General features: G+C 36.9%; 1 protein-coding gene and 1 long non-coding RNA gene across 3 annotated transcripts in view; one reads left to right on the top strand and one right to left on the bottom strand.

Annotated features, from left to right (window-relative positions):
* Positions 1–27,361, bottom strand: part of Cers6 (ceramide synthase 6) — a 281,227-nt gene that overhangs the window by 119,716 nt on the left and 134,150 nt on the right. For both annotated transcript variants that reach the window (XM_005315692.5, XM_005315693.4), the window contains exon 4: positions 1,678–1,735. In XM_005315692.5, coding sequence (XP_005315749.1) covers positions 1,678–1,735 — 58 coding nt within the window. The remainder of the gene's footprint in view (positions 1–1,677; positions 1,736–27,361) is intronic.
* Positions 2,894–27,361, top strand: part of LOC144365329 (uncharacterized) — a 51,046-nt gene continuing 26,578 nt past the window's right edge. Inside the window, exon 1 of the long non-coding RNA XR_013423638.1 lies at positions 2,894–3,095. This is a non-coding gene — a long non-coding RNA (uncharacterized LOC144365329). The remainder of the gene's footprint in view (positions 3,096–27,361) is intronic.

Genomic DNA, 27,361 nt, shown 5'->3' with positions numbered 1-27,361 from the left:
TCTATCAGCAGGCCCTCTTAACTGTCTTCCACAACCCACTGAGGACTGGAAGAGAAAAGTTATTCTTGTTCCATTCATTTTGTTTAGGGTCAGAGTGAGCCAGAGCTAAATGTCAGAGTGCTTCCTGTTCTGATGACAGATAGCCATGCTTGACCTATGATAGCTACAGGAAACCATATCAAGCCCACCTGGGGGAAAGGGCAAAACTGCTTCTAGCTCTCACCATCTTCTCCTTATTACCACCAAAGCCTCTCACCAACAGAACCAGAGGAGAATTCCAAACCTTGACTCTAGTTAGCAACCCCAGGTCCCCAGAAACACCACTCTCCCGTATCAGCTGAAATTCCACCCAAAGCAATCTCTTCTTCCAAGATAGTAAAGTTACAAGCATAAATGTCCTACAGTATTCTATTTTTTTTTCTAGATAAGTTTGAATGGTGAGAATAGCAAGATTCTAAAATATGCAGTTTCCATCACATTAGTTTATCCCATTGAGAATTTCTTCCTATTTATGGGTAAAGTTCATTCATTTAAATCTATCCAACTGGCCTCTGCACCATATATTCCTACTTAGTGAAAAAAGAAGTGCCATTGGCAACGAAAAATATAAGGAGTAAAAATGATATTTCCTCTAGGAAACTATAATAATGGGAAACAATCACTATCTATAATAGGATTTGCCACAGACAGACTACATCTGATAACTCAGACCTTAAAAATAAAAACATACTTGAAATTTTCATGTCAATATTTACAAGATTTACTAGGAAGTCACGCTACTTGGCACAAGTCTTATTTGAAAAATATTTTTGTAATAAAGATAACAATCATATCACTTTATAAAATTATTTAAAAATAATTTTCCATTTTATGTCAAATCACTGTTGCTAATATGTACATGACTATCAGAAGGTACTTCTTCATGAGTCCTAAATTTAAGCAGCTTTACTTGTTAGTAGTAGCAGTATGCATGGAAATAACTAGGAAAAAAGACTGTGGCAGCCACAATGAATTACTTTCATAGATTAAGGTACCCTAGTCCATGCAGGATTTAGCAAAGCAGGCAAAGAAAGCACAACTATGAAGGGAACTGAATTTTCCACCAGCAGTTAGTGCTTCCCTGTTAATTGCAAAGTAAGAAGTTAAAAGAGCAATTTCTACTCATGAAGACTACAGTGATAACCCACATTGCAACAACTGATATCAAGTTGCGTGATATGTGATGTGGAAACTTAACTTCCTTTACAGCATCAGCTAGATTTTATGAAGCTCCTAATGCAAAAAAGTATAGTTGGCTAGAATGGATATGGGACTAGCAGCATCTTCCACTGGAAAAACAAATGTATCAAGTACTTAAAGTTACTTAAATCGGAGTAATGACTTGGTTAGTTCAACTTTGTTACTTAACCAAAGAAGGAAGTTATTTGAAAATTATGCTTAGGACAAGACAGGCTGGTAAAAGAAGAGAAAGTATTTTCAGAAGAATCTTAGATATATGCCTAAAAATGATTTACTAAAAAAGGACACAAAAGATTACTTGTGAGGCAAATAAAAATGCACAAATAATTCTTAGGATGACTGTTATAACTGTTTAAAATATAGTCACATATTTTTAAAAAATGGGATGTAGGCTTCTGGTTATATAAGAATTATATAAAGTAATTTGACAGATCCTACCTTTTTCAGGAACCGGACACCGTAGGTAAATACGTAGAGGTAAAATGAAAATCTCCACCTGCAGAAGGTTAAAAAAAAAAAATTCTATGAACATCCAGTCTATATATCTCATAATATATTCTGAAATATGTGGGTGAATGAAGTCCATTAAATTTGCCTCTCCAGGGATTAAACTTGTTGTGCATTAGCTGTTGAACACATATGTGCATGGCTTACACCAAATATTTTAAATATTAATCATTCATAACTTTTTTCATTTACTGAATTTGCCTATTTTCTCATCTTCCCTTTCCCCAACATGTGAATTTCTCTTGCTAATTACTCTGAAGGTATATAGTTCAACAATATGAAGATATTCAAATAATTTATCTGATTCAGACACTAGTGACTTAACTAACGTTCTTGTTTGTTTAGGAAGGAAAGGAATTGGGAAGCACTGGGATTGAAGTAAATTATATTCCATGCATGTATGATTATGTAAAAATGAGCCCCAATATTTTATATAATTATAATGCACTAATAAAAACATAAAAAAGAATTAAAAAAAACTTCAATACTCTAAAATCCGGTAAGTTTCTTTTGTCTTTTAAACAATTGTTTATCGACATCTTTGTGGATGTTGCTAAAGGAAGTCATATAGATTTCAATAAGAAACATTACAATTGTTAAAAGTAATCATACCATTCTAAACTGCATCTACCTGGTAGACTTTGCTTTTAAATTAAAATCATTTTATGTTTTCTTTAGATTTTAAATGATAGAAATGTTTCAAGAATGTTGAATTATAAGATATGTAGGTGTGTATTTGTTTGTTTATTTATTACAAAAAAATCTCCCTCTTACCCTAGTACTCAATTTCTAATTTTATTCCTGTACTCTCTGTGAATAGCTGTGCCTTTAAAAGCTGACTGGATTTCACTGCATACGATTCCTGAGCTTATGTTGTTAGTGGAAACTTGGGATTTTTAGGAGTTTTAAATGAACACAAAGTAGAAAATGACCAGTCAGCTTCAGTCCATCAGAAGGCAACTCACTTTTTGTGTTTGTAAACCATGTAAAAATTTCAAATAGGGTAACAATGAAAGGTGACCTTAGGAGATGATTCAAATGATGTACAAGATTATCTGGAGGAAATGACAGCTGTATTCAGATAAGAATAAAGAATAATGATAGTGAGATCCAAGGGAGACACAGGCAGACTCATTCACAGACCAACCAACTCTTCACATATTCTGGACTTTAATCAGAACTAACTTTTGGAAAAGAGCTTTGAACTTCAGGGTTGAAAACAGTCAACAATTCATAAAGCCTGAATCCAAGGAACAACAGTAGAAACTGATGGAAACAAAAATGATTCCACAAGTCTCCAAACACTAATAGAAAAGCAAGGATTCTAAAACCGCACATAAAAGCCACTGGTAAGTAGACATGGCTTGCTTATTCATTAAAGTAAAAAACTTAACTTTAACTTCACCTTCAATTTCAGTTTCTTGGTGGTTACAGATAAGAGTGACTTGAGTCCAATTCTAGGTCAGAAGTGGGATGGCTTCACGTGGGGCTCTATGCTTGATTTAAATGCTGTACTGTTAGCTGTTTTGAAATTCTTATTTGTTGGACAAGGGGTGTCATGTTTTATTTTGCATTAGGCCCTATAAATTACATAACTGGTTCTGATTATGAACATAGATTATCCTAACTTTGGGTGAGGCTGTTAATATCCCTTGACCTTAGTCTATCTTTAAAGGTAGACTGAGTTTATATTGTAACGATGACTCAAGCATTTAGTAGCACCAGTAATCTCCACTTTTCTCTAGTCCCTCCCTCTACTTATTGCATTGAACAAGGCTACTTGATGGATTGCCTTATTTTTCTGGCCCCTGGAGGCAACTGAATTTGTAACTTCTTTATTAAATCATTTATAACAGCTGTTTCAGCTCTAAGACTACTGTTAGTAGGCAGTGATCAGGCAGCTTTTATGTATAATAAAAATTTTATAGAAGTCATTGGAATTCCTACCATTACTTAGGTACATTTTATTTCAACACTAGAATGACCCAGTTTTCCTAAGACATAGGTTCTATTACAGGAACACTGATGCCTCTATGATTTGAATAACAACTCATGATGAATATTTACAAGGCAGAGTATATTTTCACAAAATATCTGCAGGAAGCAAGATTTTTCAAGTGCTGTGTAACATGAAAAAGTACTTTGCCTGTGGAGTTTCATATAAGCTACACTTAATTTTAAATGTTTGCCACCAGCCCCTGGTAGAGGCTCTCCCAACTTTGTACTAAAATATCTCCACAAAGAGAAAAAAGTAAAGAAGTTTGCAATCATACAAGGAAGGAAGATATTACCAGCAACTTTTTTTTTTGCTAAAATTAGAATAATTTTACAACAGTAAAAGAATAAAATGAGGTTTAATGAATTTGATGAGAGGTAACAAAAAACAAGCTGAAATCCTTAAAGCAAGTAGGAAAATGTATCTGCATATCTCTCTTTCTCTGCTTTCTGTCATCTTGAACAGAAATGTAAAAATCTGTATCAGTCAGAAACCTAGACAGCTCTTTTTCATGCAAGGTGATGCCTCTTGAGGCAGCAGGAGAATCTCCCACCCCATGGGTTAGTGATTGCAACTTTAACAACTGGGAAGAAGGGGAAGTACTTTGCACCCTGGCAGTGTCAGTGGCAGATTTAGAGACAAGATGATCTTTGAAAGTGCTGCATTCTGAGTGTTGGAGTTCTTATATAACTCATATATAAAGTAACAGAGAACAAGGCATTGGAGATACTTACTTGTCTGAAAGTCTTCTAGTCCATTGAAAATAGGTCAGAGTCCATAAACAACCCCCTGCTACGAGGTCAGAGATCTAAAAGGACTTTTACTAAGAAACAGGAGCACAGTGGGGCTAAGGACAACCCATGTATTCTCTTTTGTAGAGGGTCTGGTTGAATATTTCCAAATTCAGGAATAAAAATAACAGCTAAAAGTCAGCATGGGTCTACTAAACAGTACTGAATATGGAAAGTAATGAGCATGCAAATTTTCAAAGGAAGCACATCTTTAGTTTCCTAAAGATAATTTCCTCTAGGAATCAAAAGTAATTTTTAAAAATGCATTTGGCAACATTGATATGATACAAGAAGATATGACCTCTTAAAACAAAAGTAGAAAGCCATAAATCCATAAAAGTCCTCTGGTAAGATAAAAAGAAATTATAGATAGAAAAGAAAAGGAAAAAAAAAGAAGCATTACATGGATTCTAAAACTTAAAGGTAGCATTATCATCCAAGTGGGGAGAAGTGATTGCAGAACACAAAGGAAAAATTAAATCACTGGTGTATAGAGGGTAAATATCCCTATGAGGCCATCTGCAAAAAGATCCTAGGTCTGAGGGACCAGAAAGAACAACAACAACAACAACAAAAAGTCAATTATAACTGTTTCTGAGAAAACATAAGTGAAGAAATGGAGGGGAAGTAATAATCCAAGACAAATTGACAAATTAAAAAAAAAAAAAAAAAAAACCTAAACTGAAAAAAAGGAGAACTAAATTTACTCCAAACAATCAATTCAAAGTTCCTTTCTGACCAAATTTTTTAAGCTGAGGAAAAAAACAAAAAACAAAAAACAAAAAGAAAATCCTTCAGTATTTACAAAGGAAAGCAAATAGAAGTCAAAACACAAATCAGGGGCTGGGGCTGGGGCTCAACAGTAGAGCACTTGCCTTGCACATGTAAGGCACTGGGTTCAATCCTCAGCACCACATAAAAATATAATTAAAAAAATAAAGGTATTGTGTCCATCTACAAATAATTATATATATATATAATTATACACACACACACACAAATCAAAGGAAAAGAGTCACTGTCAAAGGAACAAATGTCCAATTGGTCTTAAATTTCTCCTCTGGATTATCAAATGCTAGAAGAAGAGAAGACTCAAAGAAAGCAACTGCCAGCAAAACTCCCTTTCATTTGTAAAGGAATTTGAAAGATATTCTCATATTTAAAGGCTCAGAAAAGACATCACTCATTAACCTTTACTAAAAAAATTAGGCTAATTCCAACCCACTAAGATACAAATAGAAATAAAGAATGCTAATGGTATAATTTTAGAATCAAAAGAATATATTTCATTAGTAAAGTGAAATAATTGCAGTAAATTTCATTGCCAAATTAAATGCTATTGTTATTAAGGAATAAAGTAAGATATTTAATAGTAATCAAGGGATTATTCCTCAGACTGTATTAATGAAAACAGGGAATAAGAAGGGAGGCATTAAATCCATTCTTGTTGGACAACTTCAAGCCATTGTTGATTTGATAACAAGAGAAATAACAATGAAGGAATATTTTTATAGAAACTTAAAGATGACTCCTGGTTAAAAATGGTAAACTGAATACAAATTTTCTTCAGTGCCTTTATGCATGTACCACTAAACTAGCAGAAGAAGGGTTCTGATAAGCACAGCATGAACTCCCAAGGACAAGAAAGCAGGATGAAAGACGATTCTTCAGCCTGGAAAGCTGAAGGGAAGGGGTGACAGCTTAGTTAGCAGAATCAGGAGCTAAGTCAGTCCTAAGTAGTCCATGGTGGGTGCTCAGAAGGATGTCAGAGTCCCAGGAAGATTCCAGATGAGGAAAACAATTGTACAAGGAAGCAGACCCCGTTGGGAACAGAGGCCTAGGCTTGTCCCAGGGTGTTGAGCACTGACTCTAAAGTTGGCTTCTCTCAAATTTGGTAGAATTAGAGCACACTCCTTTGCCTAGAGAAGTCAGCATGTTCCACTGCATTTGCTTGGATGTGGAAGCCTTTTATATCCATCAAACCTGAAAATTAGAATAGGAAGCTAGTAAAAACCACCCCTGAATCTGGTTTATCATCCTTATACAACAAGGCTGAACAACTCTTTTTTGTTGTTGTTGTTAAAAATCAAGAATGATCAAATGTGCCATAAAAGCAGGAAATCAGGGCATTGGGCTCTTGTTTCTTGCTGCCAGGTGTCACCCAAATGGCACAGGGATCCTTAACTACAGAGGAAACCTTGAGCTCAACTCAGCATGGCATTTTAGGGAGGGCAGGGCAGAATGCAGAAGTCACCTCATTCACAACACTTATGTAAAGTGCTTCTTCTCTGCCACCAGCAATTCTAGGTGATTTATAAATAGGAAGTCATTTAATGGAGCTATTTCACACAGCAAGGCAGGCACCATTATCATCATCATCCCTACCTTCTTTTTTTCAGATGAGGAGAAAAGCCCAAAGTGGTTTTATAACTTGCTGAAGACCACACAGCTAATAAGGGGGAGTCAGGATGGAAAGTAGGCTGTGTGATCCCTGTATCCAGGCTCTTAACCTTAAGGCTATGCTGCTCTGCCTGATTTTACACACCTGAACGGAAGACAATGCCTTCAGCTAAAATGGTTTCCTAACATGGTAGGCGTTAGTGGACGTCATAGGTTGAAAGCAGTCTACTTTGACCAATGCAAACAGACTGCTTACAAACCTGGGGACTATTGAGGACTGCTCTGCTACTTCTTTTCAAGACCAGGGCAGTTAAAATAATATGAAGCTTGCCAACCAACATCACAGTGATTACCTCCTGGGGCCTTCTCCACACTATCACTTACTCCTCCACCTGCGGAAACACTAGCCTCTTTCAGGATTTATGTCTAATGCTGCTTGTTCTGCGAAGCCATGTTTTCTTAGTGCTGCAACCCTGGAAACACTGCAACTTTCTGATCTTATTTTCTTTCCTTGTCTTTGATTATAGCCACAAACCTTTGACTTGCTTGTGAGTTCTAAATGCCTTAAGAATGAGTTTTATTTATCCTTGCCTTTCTGGTAGCAAATATTACCTTACCAAGACTAGCTCCTCTATTGACCTCTGAGTTTTTATTAAGAGTATGTGTTCCCTTCATTTATTGAATTCTACATTAACCAAACTAGTCCTTGGTCAAATAACTTATCAACTATTTCCAGGAACTATACAAAATGAGCAAGAAAGGGGAGAGGTATGACAATGGAATGGTCTAAGTAATGAAAAATATTGTTATTTAGTGCAAAATTAGGGCATATTGTCACAATCCAAAAAAATGACAGTATGGTTATTCTTTTCTCTAAAATTGAATTAACTTGGAAATTTTTTTCATTTTAGTTCTTCTATTACCTAAACAAAAATAAACAAGGGGTAGGGGTTGTGGCTCAGTGGCAGATCACTTGCCTCGAATATGTGAGGCACTGGGTTCAATCTTTAGCACCACATAAAAATAAATAGACGAAATAAAGATATTGTGTCCATATATAACTAAAGAATATTTTCTTAAAATACAAATAAACAAGATTAGCTGGGTGCAGTGGCACACACCTGTAATCCCAGTGGCTCAGGAAGTTGAGACAGTAGGATTGAGAATTTAAAGCCAGCCTCACCAACGGTGAGGTGCTAAACTACTCAGTGAGACCCTGTCCCTAAATATAAAAAGGGCTAGGAATGTGGCTCAGTGGTGAAGTGACCCTTTTACCAATAAATAAACAAACAAACAAACAAACAAACAGATTAGCTTATTTCTTATCAAATATGAGAAGTGAAGTCGTGCTTATATGCATGGCCTGAAAATTTTTCTTTCACAAAATTTAATGTATAATATAAATTATTTTGCTATATATTAGAAATTGTTACAAATGACCCAAAATTATGCAGTTGGAAAATGAGAATGTTTTTAGAAATAAATGATAATGAACCTTATTTATTGGTACTTTAAAATATGTACACCTATCATTTTACTTCTAAGCCCCAAATAGACTATTTTTCTATTCAAACTCATAGCTGACAATTTTTATAAAATAAGAACAATGCTATAGGAAGTATTGAAGAATGAAATCTACTAAATTGTGCTATTTCTATGCACAAATCTACCACAATGAATTCCACAAAAATAAATACATAAATAAAAATATGCATGTCAAGGCTGTTTGAAGATCTTTTTTAATTAAAAAAAGATATGAACAAAACTGCATTTCAGTCATACTTTATACTTCTCCAGTAAATTACCACTGGACTTATAAAAACTCCAAGGGGGTTTCTGTATAGATATAGTCACTTCCACAAAGTTTTAACATAAAGTAATTGGTGTCTCAGTCTTGATATGAATAGTGATCTTGGAGAAGTACTTTTTACTTTCAGTTGGCTTTCTTTAGAGCTCACCTATTGTTATACAATAATATAAGTAATTGCTGGCATTTGTTGAGCACTTACTTTGTGCTGATACCATCCTTAAGAGTCTCACATATTAAATAATTAGTAAATCACTTACAACTTATGAGAACCCTATGTGATAGATTCTACTGTCATTCACATTTTATATGTAAGATAGAACTTGAGTAACTTGTCAAAAGACAATAAGTGGTAGATTTTAGATTCAAATCCAGGCAATTTGATTCCAGAGACCATTTTCTTTTGTACTAAATATCAATGATTTTAACACATAAGTTATTTTACTGTGAACAGCATTACAGCTCTTCCTCCTACCACAATACACAAAAATCAATGGAACTATTCTGAGAGCTGCTGTCCCTGTTTCAGCTACAGAAGGAGAGCAAAGGAGATGGGTGCCCTCTCTTCCTTTCTCAGCACAATGCAATGCACACATTTCAGGTGAAGTGACTTCCTGAGAATCCTACTGAGGGGTGGTGCTGTGAATGTATGTTGCTCACCCGAACAGGAAACGGCTCAGGGAAGGCCCAGATGTGGCCTTAACTCCTGTGCTTTATTGTAAGTTTAGTATTTATATACACACAAGTCAGAAGTATCTGCTCCTCCATTTTTTAATTTTCTCAATCCAGAGACTACTTAACAGCTAGATAGAGACCTTAGGGGTCATCTACCTTCTTGCTCTACAGATTAGAATGAAAACCCAGAGAACTGTGTCTCATCTCTACATTAGAGGGAACTTGGTTAAACAAGTTTCATACCAGGTCTTCTTTATCTACATCTCCAGGTTTTGTGGCCTTAAGGTTCCAAGACTAGAAATGGATAATAAACTAAAAATATAACAAAAAAAAAAACCAGCAGATAACCCATTCTGAGAGCCTATTCTGAGAAGGCAATATAATATTCATTAGTGAACAGACATCACACTTTATAAATTAAACTAACACCTGAATTTATTTTTTGAAAGTTGTTGCTTTTAACCTTTTGTTTTGTTTGTATGGGTGGTGGGTTGCGTTTAGGATTTGTGAAACACAACAAGTTCTTTTCCTTGTTTTGCAGTTAGCAGGCCCAATGAAGTCTTCCTACCCCATTGCACTGTGTTGATGATGCAGACTTATACTTCTTTTTCATGCCCTACAGGCCTAAGTACCTCCCTCCAAAAAAGGATGGGGGATATATATTAATGATATATCTTTTTTCCAGGTTTATTGAGGTATAAATGACAAAATTGTGTGATCTTAAAGTATACAACATGATGATTTGATTACTTTGTGAAATAATTAACAAAATCAAGATAGTTTAAAACATTTGTCACCTAACCAGTGTATTAGATCTCATGAACTGATGTATGTTATAATTGAAAATCTGTTCACTTTGACCAAAGTCTTCTCTTTTCCCTGCCTTTGGTAACCGCTATTCTACTCTGTTTCTAGGAGTTCAGTTGACACCATATTTTAACGTGAGGGCAGAACTGAAGTCGTTATTGACCAGCTGAATGGTTTCATTCATCAGAAAATATTTTTGAAAGCAAGACTTTTAGGTCAATAGTCTCATTTTCAAGCAGTTTATGTTCAGGCTGATTACTCTTGACACTGATTTGACTACTTGAGTACAACTAGGGAGAAAATAAATTAACTCTAGTTTGAAAAACATGTCATATATCTTAAAGAATGAAATAAAAGTGAGACTACGGATTTCTTTTAGGAAACTCTGATATACAATCTAAATTCCCAGGGTAGTTTTCAAACTTGTATTACTTTAGGAGTCCAAAGAAATACTATAGCTGGGGGAAAGATGTTATTCTTCCCAGGGACTGATCATGCAGACCTGATTCCAGCCTTGAGGCAAACATTTCCTGAAATTATTCTACCTCCATCAATTATTAACTCTGTGGCTCCAAAAAAGTTTTCCTCCTTTGCTGAGGGCTCAGCTGTTTCTTTGTTTGAGAAGCAAAAAAAATTAACAAGGCAGTAACAGAGGTTGGAGGGCAAAACTATTCAGTTTGCGTTCCCAGATCAAATGCGAACTTAATTTGATCAGTCTTCATGGAATCACTGATTCAAAAACTACACTTAGCACTCATATAAAGTCTGATGATATGCAAAAGAATGACATAATTTTCATATGCATACATAAATACATATGTAACAAAAAATCACAAGGAAATACAAACAGTATATTCAGGGTAGAAATTACTTCTGAAGGGTAGAGAATAGAGAAGGGACATACAAGGACTCTGGCTGATTCTCTTTAGTCTTTAAAAAAAGGCTAAATCAGCTCACCAGGTTGAGGCAGGAGGATTGCAAGTTCAAAGCCAGCCTCATGAAAAGTGAGGTGCTAAGCAACTCAGTGAGACTCTGACTCTAAAGAAAATACAAAATAGGGCTGGGATGTGGCTTAGTGGTCCATCTGAACTCAGTGTCCCTGAGTTCAATCGCCAGTATCCATCCCCTTCCCCCCCAAAAAAGCAGGATTGGATAGAACACAGTGGAGTTTTGTTATCTTAGTCTCTCTGCTTGTTATATTATTCTCAGTGTTTTGAAATATTTCATTAACAGATGATATAAATAAGAATTATGCTTACTAAAAATGCATTATTCTTTTTCCTTCTCATATCCCTGGAAACCTTCAATGACTTGCTCTTTATGCTGACACTCCATGCATCCTTTCTAAGCATCATAACTAATTTTATTGTTTTCCTGTCATTACAGTCACACTTTTAGAGATAAAACTGCCTAAGGATTGAGTAATCAAGGTTTGGCTAAGGGAAATGATTTATACATTCCAGCATTTGCTTTTTGGCCTCTAACATTTTTCAGATCTTCAAAATACTGTAGGAAATAAAAGAAATGGGCAACTAGGAAATAGGGATAGGAGGGAAATTTTTGCTAAATACTCTTTCCTAACTATTGAATATTGTACTTTGTGAATTTATCACCTGTCAAAAAGTTAAAATAGAGCTGGGCATGATGGCTCATGCCTGTAATCCCAGTGACTGGAGAGGTTGAGGCAGGAGGACTGAGAGTTTGAAGCCAGTCTTAGCAACTAAGCAAAGTCCTGAGCAACTTAGTGAGACCCTGTCTCAAAATAAAAAAAAAAAAGGGGTTGGGAATGTGGCTCAGTGGTTAAACCCCACTGTGATCAATCTGTAGTACCCCTCCCCCAAAAAAAAGTTAAGATAAAAATTTAAATTAAAAAAAATATGATCTGAAGCCATAACTGCTAACATGGAAGACATTATAGTATTTAGTGGGAAAATATAATTAGAAAATAATATGAGTATAATACATATTATGTATATTTTGTTATATGTACATATTTTATGTTACATGTCTATATCCATACACACACACACACACACACACACACACACACACACACACACACACACGGATATAGCATCGTAAGAGAAACAATAAAATTCCAGCTGTGATTTCATCTTAAAAAAAACTGCCCTTTGGAAGTGTTTCAGATAGAACATACATTTTGTACTTAACTCTGATTCTACTGTGCTCAGTATTTTTACATTTGACTCTGTTTTGTTTCTGGGTTCTATTAACATTATACTTATTGTTTCTTCAACCCTGTGTCAGGATCCACATTTTTCTTTTCATTTTTCTTTCTGGCTGCCTTTGTCAAGCACCCAGCAAGGTAGAATTCAGCATCGCTGACGCTGGTCTTTTCTCTTCAGTCTTTCTGACATCATCTTAGTTGTACATCTACTCAAAATGCATCTGCCACAATTCAGTGTCCACAAATAACACATTTTTAGATGATTCTTCCTATAAAATTGCGTCACTCCTATAATTTCCCTGAATATAGACTAAACTTATCATTGTGAGCTTAAAGTCCATTTAAGCTCATTTGAATGATTATAATTTGTGAAAATCAGAAAGAGACAAGCGAACAAGTTCTTAGCTAACAATTTTCTAAGGTAAGGATTTTAAAAAGGAGTAAAACAAACATGGCTTGCCTGCTGCCCAAAATAAATTTAGTCAATACGACTCTGAAGCATGCATTTGCAAGTGTCACAATTTTTAAGTGTGTCCCTGAGGCAAAAGCTGCCAAATATTTATAACAGTCTAGAATTCAAATTCATGTCCTGCATCTCTTACACATCAAGTACTTCTGTAGTCTCTATGATGTTCTTTTTTTTCTGATTGGAGAGCAGACTGGAGACAAAGTGACACTTGCTGAGCACTGATGTTGTGATTGCATAAGACAGAAAATCGGAATCAGTGACACTAAAGTTTTCAAAAATTAAGTACATTTGATTTTAAGAAGGAAGTGAATTTCCCTTTATCTACTTCCCTGTTTGTGTCCACTCCTTGCCACAGATTCTACTGCACATTTCACCACAGGACATGAGACTGAGCAGGGGTGCTCCAAACCCATGCCCACAATTGCAGTGAGAGATTTCCTGAGTTTCTTCATCTGAAAATAAAGACTAAAATGCCTGTTCCTTAATATTTTTAGGAGAATTCAACCGGAAGGAAGAAATTAAGTTTAAAAAAGGAGATGGACAGAAATGGATGTTAGGGTTATTGATGAGGCTTACTATTAATTTACCTGTTCTGATGTACCACTCTTACCATGCACACATTTAATATCATGTGTCATCTTCTTGAGCTTTGATCATGAGGGATGTGTATGTGTGTGTGTGTGTGTGTGTGTGTGTGTGTTTGTGTATTAGTAAATATGCACCTGTGCATCGACACGTATGTTTAGAAAGCATATACATATATCATTAAATCTGTGTATGTCAAGGATTGTCCAATTACAAACAAATGTAGTTGTACAGCATTCTGACCAATAACCATTATTTTCTACTTGGAAAAATTATGTCCCTTGGAGAAAGGGACATAATTGGACTAACAGTCTGTCATCCTGAGAATTTTCCAACAAATGTCAACCCACACTCCTGCATAAGAGAATAAGCCATTTTACAAAATCTAACCCAGTTACAATACACACAAGGAAATTCTTGGCTGACTAGTTTGCATCATAAAAACTGTACACTGATTGGAAGAGTAAGTTGCCCACATTGTAGCTATATTCATACTGCAGCACGTCATGATCTAAATAATGAACACCATTTTTCACCATGGGTGTAGGAGGACAGACTGAACTCCCCATTTGAAATGAGCATCATGATTTCTTGTACTAGCTTCTACACATGGTATTACACATATTAACTGGAAAGCTATACTTAGAAAATAGGCAGCATCATGAAATAATGAGCAACCACGTGACTGCCCATCAGGCAACATTGCAGGCATCCTCTGATGCTCTCAGGGTCAGCTCAGGTGATCTTGGCAAGCTCAAGTCTCTTCTGGAGAGGCAATCAAACTTTCTAAGGGTTTGAGAACTCATTCCAAGGCTTCCATTAGTTAAGTCCTATGTATTGATCCTGTAATATTTGACAAAAGTGGCCATTCTCCTTTTCTTGAATTACTGCTGCTTTGCTCTTGTACAGAATGTCCTTGATCTGTCAACACTAGAGACACTCAGCTCCATGCTCAACTTTACTGTGGGTGAACTTGCCCACTGCCTATATGTTGTGCAGTTGCTGGGCCTGACAGGCTCCACAGACCTGGACACTGAAACATAGGACCACTCCATCATGTGACCACCTCAGTCTCCAAATCCGAAATCCAACATTTGTTATCTTTCTCCCAGATATCTTTCTGTCTTCCATTCCTGTCAAGGACACTGTTATCCACCCCAAATCCTTGCCTTGTGTCTTCTTTCTCCTTTAATCCACTTATCCCCCATCAGTTATCAAATCTCAAAATTCTACTTTGGAAATACCTCTTTTGTTTACTTCCTTTGCTCCATCTCCTCAGACTCTTTCCGAGAGCAGCACATCTAGTCTTCATCCTTCTTGATAAGGTGGGCTATCATTAGTGGAACACCACAAACAACCATTTAAACCAGGCTGTTGAGGGATGAATCTAACCACAAAACAAAACAGTCACATGGTACAGAAAATCTGCTTTGGCATGAATGAGGGTTTCTCTTCCTACAACACCTCAACATGGAAATCCAAGGTATATTTAAGGAGTAGCTTGCAAAACACAGAAACACAACAAGAGGACTTAGCAGTCTTAAGGAATGCTGTCCAGATCGATTGCCTACATTCTGGCACCAAAGAGCAGCCTTGACAGTCCAGAGACCAACACTCCCAATGCCCCACCACTTTTATATTCTCAGTCATACTCTTCCTCAGAATATCCTCTACAAGGGGCAACTTATGTGTATCTGTGACCTCACCTCTTCCTTAGCTGGGGAAAGCTAACCGACTCCTGCCCTAGCCTAGCCAGCTCACCTCTTTAGAGTGAGTAGACAAACCTCATTCCTGTTTCATCATATGTTGATGCATTTTTTTTTTAACCATAACCTAATCCTGAGTTTTTTAATCCAACTCAACTTTTCTTGATCTTCCTAAAATTTTCTCTGGTTTCTACTTCCAACATAGAAGTATTTGTCCCTATGAGATATTGTTCTAACACTAAGACAACATATATTAGAGTTATCCCTTAAGTAACTGACAGCCAATTGGATTTTTTTTTCAGCTTTAAGTGACAAATCTATGTTTTAAATCTTCTAGGCAACACTAGCTTTAGAGAGGCAGAGTTCACACCCCTGGTTAGAAGACTGTATCCACATTTTTTCAGGGAGCCTGTGTGCTCGGGGGGACTCCCTGTGCTTCTACTCATCATATGCAAAGTCAGATGATAATATCTACTTCAAAGGGTCAGAGTAAGGATTAAATAAAGAAATATTCATTAAGTAGTACAATTGGCATGCAACACATAGCAAGTACTCAATAACTCATAACATCACTGTTTTTATGTAGCAGATATGTTACATAGACCTAATAGAAGAAATTCTGAATTAAGTGATTATACAGACTACCAAACTAGAATATGATTCTAGGACAGACATGTCAGATCAGATGTGAAGAAGATACAGGTTCAAAGGAAACCTTCATTCTTCTAAAGCAGTTAAGCAGTAAGTTTTACAAATGAGAAACTCTCAGGCTAGGGATGTGGCTCAGGGGTACAGCACTTGCCTAGTATGTGTGAAGCTCCAGGTTTGATCCTCAGTATGGCAAATAAATAAATAAATTTTTCTGAATGGCCATATGAAAGACTCAGTTGCTTTTTTTTTTATTAAATGTATGTGTCTGAATTTAACTGACTTTATCCCCCTTGTTTGCAGTTTAAAGTTATTTAATGCTTTATGTTACAAAACCACTTGAGATTGCTACTACATTAAATCTGTACATTGTACAATCAGCTCCAGAAATGTTCAGAACAAAATGTAGTAAGCCTGGGATGTGAAAAGTACAGCTGTGGATTTCCATGGCAATGTAATGTTATAAATAAGAAATGATATGTGGATAAAGGGACCACCAAAGACATACAGATGAACAAAATGAGCAGGGAAGCATGGAATTTTCATGGATGAAAATTCACCTTTATTTTCTACTGATCTAATGAATTCTTGCTTAGTTCTCAGAATATGTCTATCTAACAAAATTAGAGAAGTCAAATCAAAGACATTATATTTGTAATTGTGCTAATAACCAGATGGCTATTCATTAAGCATGAGCTATTAAGGGTTTGGTAAATGCCAAGACATAGTGCTAGGAGCTGAGAATGTAAGTATGAATATGTCATGGTGCCTCCCTCAAGGCCATGACAACTTATTAAACTGCTTATCACTACAATTTTGTGCTCTTACCTATTCTAAGAAGTCATTCTCATTTTCTGTCTGCTATCCCAGTTTGCTGCAAATGCAGAGAGTAGTGTTTATCTCAAGGTCATCCTACCCTAATATCATTAAGGGAAAATGCATATAGAACTCAGAAGAGTTGATGATCTTAAGGAACGCTGTCCAGATAGATGGCCAAAGGCACTGTTACCAAGGAATAAACCTTTACCAATTCACAGACCTACACTTCCAATGTCCCAGTGCTTTAATATTCTCAGCCAACCTGTATGTCAGAATGTTCTTGACAAGGGGCCATGTTGGATCTGGAAATCTCATTAGGATGGACATGAGAAAAAATCTGCCCCTTTGTTTGAGGTAGGAAGAGGGATTGGCTGGGTAGAAAGGCAGGAAAGGAGCAGGTAGCATACAAACCTGAGAGAAAGTGTCATTGAGCTAATTGTTCCAATCCTCTGAAGACTTGGGCAGTTGTACTGAGTAGAGAGAAATGGGCACACATCATCAATGGCTCCCAAACACAAGGTAGAAAAGGGACTGCCATTAAGAGTATGGAGGCCCTTCCTTCATTTTTGTGGATCAGTGAAGAAAGAGCTAATGGGGATGGGAGCTGAAGGTGGCAAGGTCTTTTCTGGTACCAGTTAGAACCTAAAAAGGACTTGGAGCTAAAAGATTTTGAAATAATTAAGGGTATATAAGGGTACAGTTTGTTTCTGATGTATCTCTTTACTTTCAAATAAAAGGGCTAATAAAAACATATCAATGAGAAAAAAAGGAATTATTACAAAAATACACAGCATATTACCAAAGTTTTCCTTATAATTTTTAAGTTTGAAAGTGTAAAATGGGAAGGAGAACTTAGGGAGTGGGTAGGTAGGGTACACGGGTGAACAATCTATAAGAAACTTACAACTAGAGTTATTCTAGCGAATCGGGCATGCAAAGCCTCTCAAATAATGGTATATGCTAATGGGAAAACAACTTAATACAAAATTTATTTCCAATTCCTCTTGAACATAGATATTAGATAATTCAAAGCAAAGATACACATCTTATAGCAAATCAATTCTCAAGTGGTTCCTTGTAATCACTTGTACATATTTGGAATGTGATGGCTTTGTAACGAATATGCTTTTTTTTTTCTTTGCTCCATTGCATGATTTAGAATGACATTATTTCCTGCTGCTTCTAAAAGCCCTTTCATGTAGAACCTTCCATTAAATGGAGCAGCACTGCCAAGAACGGAGATAGGGAGAAAGGAAGGATGGCATGCAGATTTTCTCAGAACCAAGCCAAGCTATTGGAACTTTTTGCTAAAGGAGTAAATAGTTAAAACGGGCAGCATTCCTGGAAGTGATTTCTAACTCTAAAATTGGGCCTATTTACGACCAGCTTGAGATTCCTAAGAGAACAACTCTGAAGACATTTATGAGTGAAGTCCAGCCATTCAATCATTAAATCCCACTTCCAGACACTTACTCTGCTCCCTACTAGCCCAATGCGGGTGTCTCCTGAGGTGTCAGCTCTGCTCTTGATCCCCTTCATGGGCTGCTCAAAGACTATCTCCCCTAGAGGGTCTGGTCAGCACCTGTCTGCAAAGCTGTCCCTCTTCCTGAAACTCCTATAGCACCCACTCCATCTGAGGAAGGTTTCAGGATTCTTTCTTCATTAGCAATCAGACCACCTTAACACCAATAATGAAACAACAATAAAAATGTCTGTCTTCTAGCCACTCTTGGGTGTGTTCCCATGTGCAATTCTATTCTATCATAGCAACACTTCTAGACGACAGCCAAGATTTTCCCCTTATAGAAATAACATGCAGCACAGAGAACAAACAGTGTACCTGAGGTCACCAGCTAGTAGGTATGGAAGTAGGGAGCCAAACTCAAGGTGTTGCCCAGAATGTCTGACTTTATTTTTTTTAATATATTTTTTAGTGGTAGATAAACACAATACATCTATCTATCTATCTATCTATCTATCTATCTATCTATCTATCTATCTATCTATTTATATGTGGAGCTGAGGATTGAACCCAGTGCCTCACATGTACCAGGCAAGCACTCTACCACTGAGCCACAACCCCAGCCCACAGAATGTCTGATGTTAAATGAAGCCTGTGCTTTCTGTACAAGAGTGCTCTATTATTTTAACAACAAATATATAACACTCATTGCGTAATTTCCACTAAGATAGGCTTCTAAGCATTTTTTCATGTCTAATTCATTAATCCTCACAAAAAATCCCACAAGGTCGATATTATTATCATCCCTCTTTTAGAGACATGAAAGGAGACACAGAAAGATGGACCAACTTGCCTGAGCTGCACGTCTGATAAGCAGCAGAGAGTCAGGGCTGGGTTCTTCACCAGTTTGCAAGACTGCCCCATCATGCCACCTAACTGCTTCAAGACATTTACATTCAACTCCCCCCCCCCCCCAGTCGTCTCATTCTTTTTATATCATAAAGGAAAATCTTGAGAGGAAAAGAGATTTTTTAAAGGGATGAGTGGTGTGACTACATAATAAAAGGAGCTGTCCACTACTTGACCCTGACAATCATGGGAGGACGAAAGCCTCAGGCTGTCCTAAAGATGGAACCAACTATCCAAGATCACTTCTTTCCCTTGAATCACTTTATCAGTCATACTCTAAATGAAAACTGGGAAGCAAACAAATATAGACAGCAAATACATCTGGAGCTACCTCAAGCTCTGGTATTGTGTGGATATCCAAAAAATTAAAAAAAAAAAAAAATTACTCAAAGAAGTGAGGCTGCCACCAACCATACTACTGACCCCACAAGTTCCTACAAACCTCAGTTTTGGAATATAATAATTAAAATGAGAAAAATATTATAAACTACTTCTATGTTATGAATGCATAATTCATATTTCAAGATGCATTGCCCTTCAAAAGACACCATTAGGAAAATAAATGACAAACCAAGAACAGGAGAAAACATTTGCAAGTCACATTTAATAAAGGATTTGTATCCAGAATACATAATAAATTCTTGAAACTCAATATCAAACCCTAATTTTTAAAAACTTAGCCAAAGATGTAAACAGACATTTCCTCAAAGAAAATATATACATGGACAATAATCACATGAAAAGATACATTATTCATGAAAGAAATATGAATTAAATCTACAATGAGATTGCCACTTCGAACCCAGGAGAATAGCTGTGATCAAAAAGACAGCAAGAAGTATTTGAGCATGTAGAGACAAAGAAACCTTCAGCCTCACTGGCAAAAATATGAAACGGTGCAACATCCCCTTTGGAAAATAGTATGATCGTTTCTTAAAAAGTTAAAAATAAATTTACATATGATCCAGAATTTGCTAAATTTCAAGTATCTCCCCAAGAGAAATGAAAACATACTTCCACAGACAGACTTGCGTGTGATAGTTCATAACAACATTTTTTATAATGCTCATAATGGCTAAGAAGCACAAACAACCCAAATTTCTACCCAATGATAAATGGATTAAAAAAAGGAGTTATATCCATTCAAAGTGCTTTTAGAAGCAATAAAATGCACAAAACTCAAAAACATTAGGCTAAGTCCAAGAAGTCAACACAAAAGACTACATACTGGAAGATTCCATTTACACAAAATGTCCAAAAAAGACAAATCTAAGGAGACCAGGAAATAGGCTAGTAATTGTCTTGGGGTTAAGGATGAAAGGGGATGGGGACTGATGGCAAAAGGGCACAAGTTATCTTTTGGGGGTAATGTTCTAAAACTGGATGGCAATGCTTATTTGCCAACTTTAAAAAAATCATTGGATGTACCCTGCAAACAGGTAAATTTATGGTATATAAAATTATACTGAATGAAACTGTTTAAAACAAGCAAACAACACTGTCTCTGCTCCCTGCCTCGGCTCCAGCTCCAGCCACTCTCACTGGGTGCAGGTCTCTTACCCTGGCTTGTCCATAGTTACTCCATTTGCTCCAGAGAAGAATCAGCTCTAACTGGCTTCTCTGATGCATTCAAAAGCACAGAACAAACACTGAAGAAGAGGGAACTGGTGCCCAAAGTATTTTATGATGGAAGTAAACACTTAAGAAATATTCCATGTGACATGAGCCCAGCGACAACTCGTTCAAATTGGATAATATTCTCCAATTCCATTCTCTTTGCATACTTACTATATATATTGTTCAGGACAACTGTTTGACTTTTTAATATGTTGCACAAACCCTTTATCTCCCCTTTATTGATCCTTGAAAAGACTGCAAAAATACAAGACATTTGTATTTAAAGATCCTAGTTTTGATTACTAGGAGAGAAAAAAAGAATTAAACAAAATAAAAATCAGGAGATATGCCTATGACATCACTCCCAAGACCATGGATTGGCAAACTTCACCAGGAAGGGTCAGTTAGATCTGTGGGTCAAGAGGCAAAAATCAAGGATATTATGCAGTATCTACATTTACCATTTAAAATGTAACCATTAAAAAAATATAAAAGCCATTCTTATCTCACAGGTTGTATAAAAACACGTTTGTCAATCCCTGCTGGAGACACACCCCAAACACACACACACACGACACACACCCATATCCATACTTACACCAATCTAGCCAAACACACTTTACTGTGGTAATGTGGAATTAGACCTTTACAAAGCTATGTTTTTGAAAGACACAACTTTTTAAGTAACCACAACCTACAGAAGAAAAGTGTCTATGATGTTCAAGTTGGAAGGGAAATCAGGCTAAGGGAAAGCACTAAACTCAGGAGTACTGTAATTAAGAGTGGATTTAAGTAATGTAAAAATATTTAAACCTTTGTTTTGTCTTCTCACAGAGATTGAGAATGACTTTCTCACACATATTTTGCATCTATTTTTTTTCCTTTTTATTTCAACCCCTGTCTAATAACAGTTCTGCATGATTCCACTAAACTAATAATGGAAAAGCCTTTTTTTTCCACTATTGATCTGACTATCAATCAATAAAATGCTGAGATGAACACCTAGAGACAGAGTTGTGTACAGATTATGGACTACGGTGAACACAGCAGCCCACAAACTAGGCCCACTGGCCAAAATTCTATTTCTTAAACTTACCTGGCTCTAGGATCACAGGACTCTTGGGGGCCTTCATTCTGAGCTCTACCCCTTCAGTCTCCTAAAGGTCACGGTGGTTTGGGCATTGGGCCAACAACGATGGTCTAGCTTTGCTTTTAAAGCTGTCACTTCATGGAAGATATAATTATAATCAGGTGTCCCACTGGCAGCTGTGAGAGGAAATGACCTTCCAAGATGCTGATGTTAAAACAGCACCAAGGAAGGCCACTGTCAGTGGAGGGGTAAACAGGTGGCAGTGAAATCTGGCATATCCATAGACATTAGAATCTCTTGAAAAATCAAGGCACTTTTTAGCTAAATCATCCTTTGATATTTTTTTCAATTGTTTCAGAATACCAATCTAGCCAAACATACCTTACTGTGGTAATGTGGAATTAGACCTTTACAAAGCTATGTTTTTGAAAGACACAGTTATTAATCTACCCACATGCTTATCGGTAATGATTCCTGTACTTATTTTCCATAAATGTTACAAATATTCCTTGCAGTACCTAGCAGATCTTTCAAATCTCTCACTAACCAAGGTAAGTGACTTTTCAGGATGATTTAGATGATTCCCATCAGCCATGGAAAGGGAAATGTTCAAATATGGAGGAAAGGTCCCAGCTCTCCACACCTCAGTGAGCCCTCTGAGTACATTTCATTTCCCCTTTCTCAAAATGATAAGATATTAAGCGAAAACATCACAGTATTACAAACATCACTGGAACATTCAAGTCCAAGGAACAACAGCTGGGTAATAAGTTGGTCAGGAAGTATAAGCTTCTGCTTCCCCTTTAGTAGAAGGGAAGATCATTTACCTGGGAAGGCTGAAGTGGAGGGATGGGAAGATTTCCCCAGTCCCTTTGAACTATGTGGAGGTGGACAATCTATACCTTTCATCAAACATAAATTCACAGAATGAATTAGCTATAACAGGCTTCATGTGCACAAAACAATTTCCCTGAAATGATAACATTATAAAAAACTTTTCTTTGGATGGTGACCTTCCAGGAATGAGAGGTTAGAGCTGGGACTTTGTAAAATGTTGCCCAAGTCCCAAACAGCAATTACCAAGGTCAAACCCAAATGCTGTGCACGAATGGCTCCAACCCTGAACTTCACTCCCATCAGATTTTCTCTGTCCTTGATAAACTCCTATGATTCATGAGTTCAAATGAGTTTACATCCATTGACCACTCTGCATGTATAAATACTTATTACTTTTCTCACTTCCCTGAAAGCAAACAATACATGTGAACTATTTAATTTAAAGTCTGAATGCTAGCGCTGCATGATTCTGGTTGCTCAAAATTGTTATTTGACTACAAGTTCCTTTGTAAAAAGTCTATCCACATAGCTAGGTTGATCTGGGTGATCTTTTAATTATTAAAGTTATAAAGACGTGGCTTAAACTAAAGCTATTGTTTCTACCAATGGGCCAATATCATGTTAGCACTTTTATATGTAGTGAAGATACTAAAATTATGAAGTCCTACAGCAGGCAGGTAAATTATGTGACTTTTAGTTGTGCTGAGAGATATATTTCAAAAATATTTCTATGTTCCTTAATTTTTGCTAAATTCATTTTTAGTATGTCACTTGATCTAAAATAGATTATGAAAACTAATTTCCTTGTATTTTTTAAATGAGAGAAAGAGAAAGAAAGAATAGGCCAATGCTCATGTTTGGCAATATCCTCACCATAAGCAACCACCCTCCTCATTCTTATTACAACTATTAAAATATGTGTACAATGCAGGGATTGCCCTCAGAACCCCTGTCCAAACCAGCTTCATTGACTCAACATTTCACTTAAAGCATTTATGCTTTTATAGTTTAGAAGGACAGTAAATTTTATTTCATCAGTGCTTTTTTTTTCCTGGAAGTCATTTCAAATATTCTATTTCTGTATTTTCAAGCTCAAGCTTGCATGAAAAAATATAAGACCTGTGAATTAAATTTGACTTTTAAAGGGACCAAGATAAGACCAAGAAATTGGTGTCTCCTTGAGCAGTTTCAATTTCTTTATCTTTAAAATGAGACAGCTAGACTGTGGGAATGCTAGTGCTGGGAAACTGTTTATTCAGAATTCACCATGAGTCTTTGTCTTCAGAAAAATTCACCAGCAACCAGCAGATGGGCATTATCAATATGTGTAAATTAAAGTCTGAGTTAACAACAAGTAAAGAAAGAGATCTGTTGATTTGAGAGTCACGGTTGTACTGGGGCTAGTTCAAAACTGTTTCCCAGAGTAGGCTGTGACCTTATGTGGGAGATTGTACTGATGTTTTTAATGGATTTTAGGTGATAAGAGAAAGCCACCTGTTCTTGTCAGCTGACAATAGATATTTTAATGCACCTTTGTGAAGGGGAGTACATTCAGCCAATTTGCCTGGATGAATCATAAGACGTAGGCTGAAGTGTAGCAAGTGCGGGTGGTGGGGACAGGGAGGAAACTGATAAGAGAGCTGTGGATTCCAGGGTGATGATTCTGCACTTGCTCTGCAGAGCAGTGGGACCCAACCCCTGGGGTCTGTTTGCATGTGGTGTTTCTAGACACACTGGAGATGTTTTGTAATATATTGGTAAACTGAGATGGAATAGTAGTTAACTTTGCTCAATGACACACAGAAGTAGAAAAATGGGCTTGGTCATTACTTATATAATCCTTACAAAGGCACCAAATCAATTCAATTCAACCTCAAAGTTTAAGGAGTGCGAGACACCGTGTTAGATGCCATAGGAAATGTAGAGATGCCTTTAAGTAATGTAAAGTCTAAAACCTCTGGTCAAGCAGTGAGATGGAAGAAATATACAAATAAGCACAATTCCAGATGACATATGAGATAGATACTACTGAGGTGCCTTTGGGATTTCAGAGGAATGAGATGCCAGGCGCCTGAACAGTGAAAATGTTTCAGGGCTGTGGGGATGTATGAAAAGGGCCCGGAGCAAGAACACAGATGTTGAGAGGCATTCTTCTTGCTTTAAGAGGGTATGGTAGTTCCTAACTGCAGAATGAGAAGTTGGGTAAGTTTTCCTATGAATAGGCAGACACCACGTCATCTATAATGCTTACAGAATTTATGATGAGATGGAAAAGGAGGGGAGAAAGAAACTAAAACATATTAAATAGAACCTTCATTGTGCCAGCTCAAATGCTATGACAGCCCAAAGAGGTTAGTGAGCGTCGGTCGCTGTGTCTAAGTGTTATCACCAGTCAAATGAGTCCTAGGTTTATGCCAGGGGAAATCAGACTCTATCCCAGGGGAGACTGACTTCAAAGCTCATGCTAGTCTCAAGTCTCCACCAGTATAAAGCCAATTATCTAAAAATCTTGCTCCTAGGGGGGGGAAAAAAACCTTGGGCTAAAGACATTGTTGGCTATAAAAATGCAAATATCCCTGGGTCAAATCACACATTAAAGCATTATCAAGTATTAAACTCTTGCCAAATCAATTTGTAAGGAAGCTGGAAGTACTTCTTTGAAGATAGCAGAGGGTTGGCTGGAGAAAAAGAGCACAAGAGCAGGGCTGAGATTTCTGTACCCTTTCTGTACCCCTCCTGCAAGTTGCGTCCTTGATAGCAAGAAGATTCTGGATAAAAGGAGAGGGGCTGAGATACAATGAGGACTTATCTCTGTCAAATCAAATTTGACATAGTAGAAGCAGTGTGCCAGCTACTCTCCTTCTTTCAAAAATCCTTGAAAGGAAAGAATTTCCTCCCCAACTCCCCAAGAAAATCAAAACTCATCTAGAGGTCACAAATGCATTTATTGCTCCACAGCCACATACTCCATTTTCCTCCAGCCACTCTGAATGCAGTCCTTGTTTTCCCAACACACCCTGCACTGAGCTGCTTCCATGCCCTTGCTCTTGCTATTGCCTCCACTGGATTACATACCCTGCACCTATCACCACCCCAATACCCAATACGACACTGGCTCTAGGGCTTGTCACAAACCATTGGAGCCCATTCTGATTTTCTGAACTCCACATATACCTCCATCCAGGAACCCTTTCGAGGCTTAGTTTATGTTTCTCTTTTTGCATTTACTCATTTCTCTTTGCTCCTGAGTCAGTTTTGCTCTTGTCTTATGCCTATTACTCTTGCGTTAATCTCCTTGAAGGGAAAGAGCTCATCTCTACATCACCAGCTCCACGTCCTGCTCATATTCAGAATTCAGTAAGCATGTGTGACATTTAATTAAATCCACCCAAGACTGTCAAGCAGGTTCCACATGTGAAGCTTGAGATAATGTACCCTTTTTATTAGTACATATTAATTATAAGCAAGAGACAGTTCTTAATAGAGTGAGTACTTTATGGTCTAGAAGGGTTCATAAAGCCCTCAAATTTTCATGTGTAAGACTTCAAGCATACACGAACCTATATAAAGGTTTCAAACATTACTACACAGATCTTCAATGAATGTCAGTAAATTATCTCTTACTCCTGAAATTATCTCTTGAGAGCAATGGGTTTTAATCTGAAATGACTGAATTTGGCGGAGGGGGGAAATGAAAGGTAGTAACCCTCTTACATTCAGAAGTTTTTCAGGAACAGATAATAAACTCCGGCAGCTCACAGTTGGATTTACTCTGGCAATATTCATTTTAAAATATACCCATATTCTCTTTGTTCTTAAGAGGTCCTACATTCTCATTTTTGGCAATAGCAAAAAACAAACAAACAAACAAACAAAAAAAACTCCTCAGAGGAAAATATAGAAAGGCTAAAAATTTATTGCCCTTTTTCAAAAAGAAATGACTCATCCTTAGGATAACCACCTCTAAAACACATTCATAACTATGGTTTAATGTCCCAGGAAGGAATGGGAATGAGAAATGGAAATTGGAAAGATAGAAAACACACACACACACACAGGACAACTATACCCAGAGAAGCAGCCTGGTTCCCATTTCTCCATCTGTCCAAGGTGTCCTGGATCAATTTGCTTAGCCTCTTAGAGCCGCAGTTTCCTCCAGTGTTGAAAAGGAAACAGGAGGGAGAGGAAGAGAAGAAACCCTCTAATTCCAGGTCTACACCTCAGAGTTGTTGTGAGATGGAATTCAATGGAGTTCACAAAAGGGTCTTGAGAACTAGAGTGACACAGATGTCAAGTGTTGCTGTTACAACCTGTCCACTTACTCCCCCAGCCTATTCTCGCACGTGTTTCTCTTGCTAGTGGCAGAAAAAGATCTCAAGAGAGGGGAGTTATGATCAGATTCCAACAAGATTCTTCTCCTTTGTGCACCTCCTCTTCCTAAACTTATCAGATTTTCCAAAGAAACTCTTAGATTCTTTTAAATTTATTTCTTATTCTAATTTGTTCTATATGACAACAGAATTATTACAATTCATATTACACATATAGAGGACAATTTTTCCTATCTCTGGTTGAATACAAAGTATATTCGCACAATTCATGTCTTCATATCTATACTTAGGGTAATGATGTCCATCTCATTCCACCATCTTTTTTTATCCCATTTGGCTTTTTTGGGATTGACTAACTTCACTTAACGATTATACTCTCCAACTCCATCCATTTTCCTGCAAATGCCATGATCTTATTCTCTTTTATTGCTGCATAATATCTCATTGTGTATATTACTAAGAGTTCAGCTTCATATGA

This window comes from Ictidomys tridecemlineatus, chromosome 7, assembly GCF_052094955.1.
Source record: "Ictidomys tridecemlineatus isolate mIctTri1 chromosome 7, mIctTri1.hap1, whole genome shotgun sequence".
Taxonomy (NCBI): domain Eukaryota; kingdom Metazoa; phylum Chordata; class Mammalia; order Rodentia; family Sciuridae; genus Ictidomys; species Ictidomys tridecemlineatus.
Note: the sequence above shows the minus strand (reverse complement) of the source record. Positions and strands in the feature narration are given on the sequence as shown.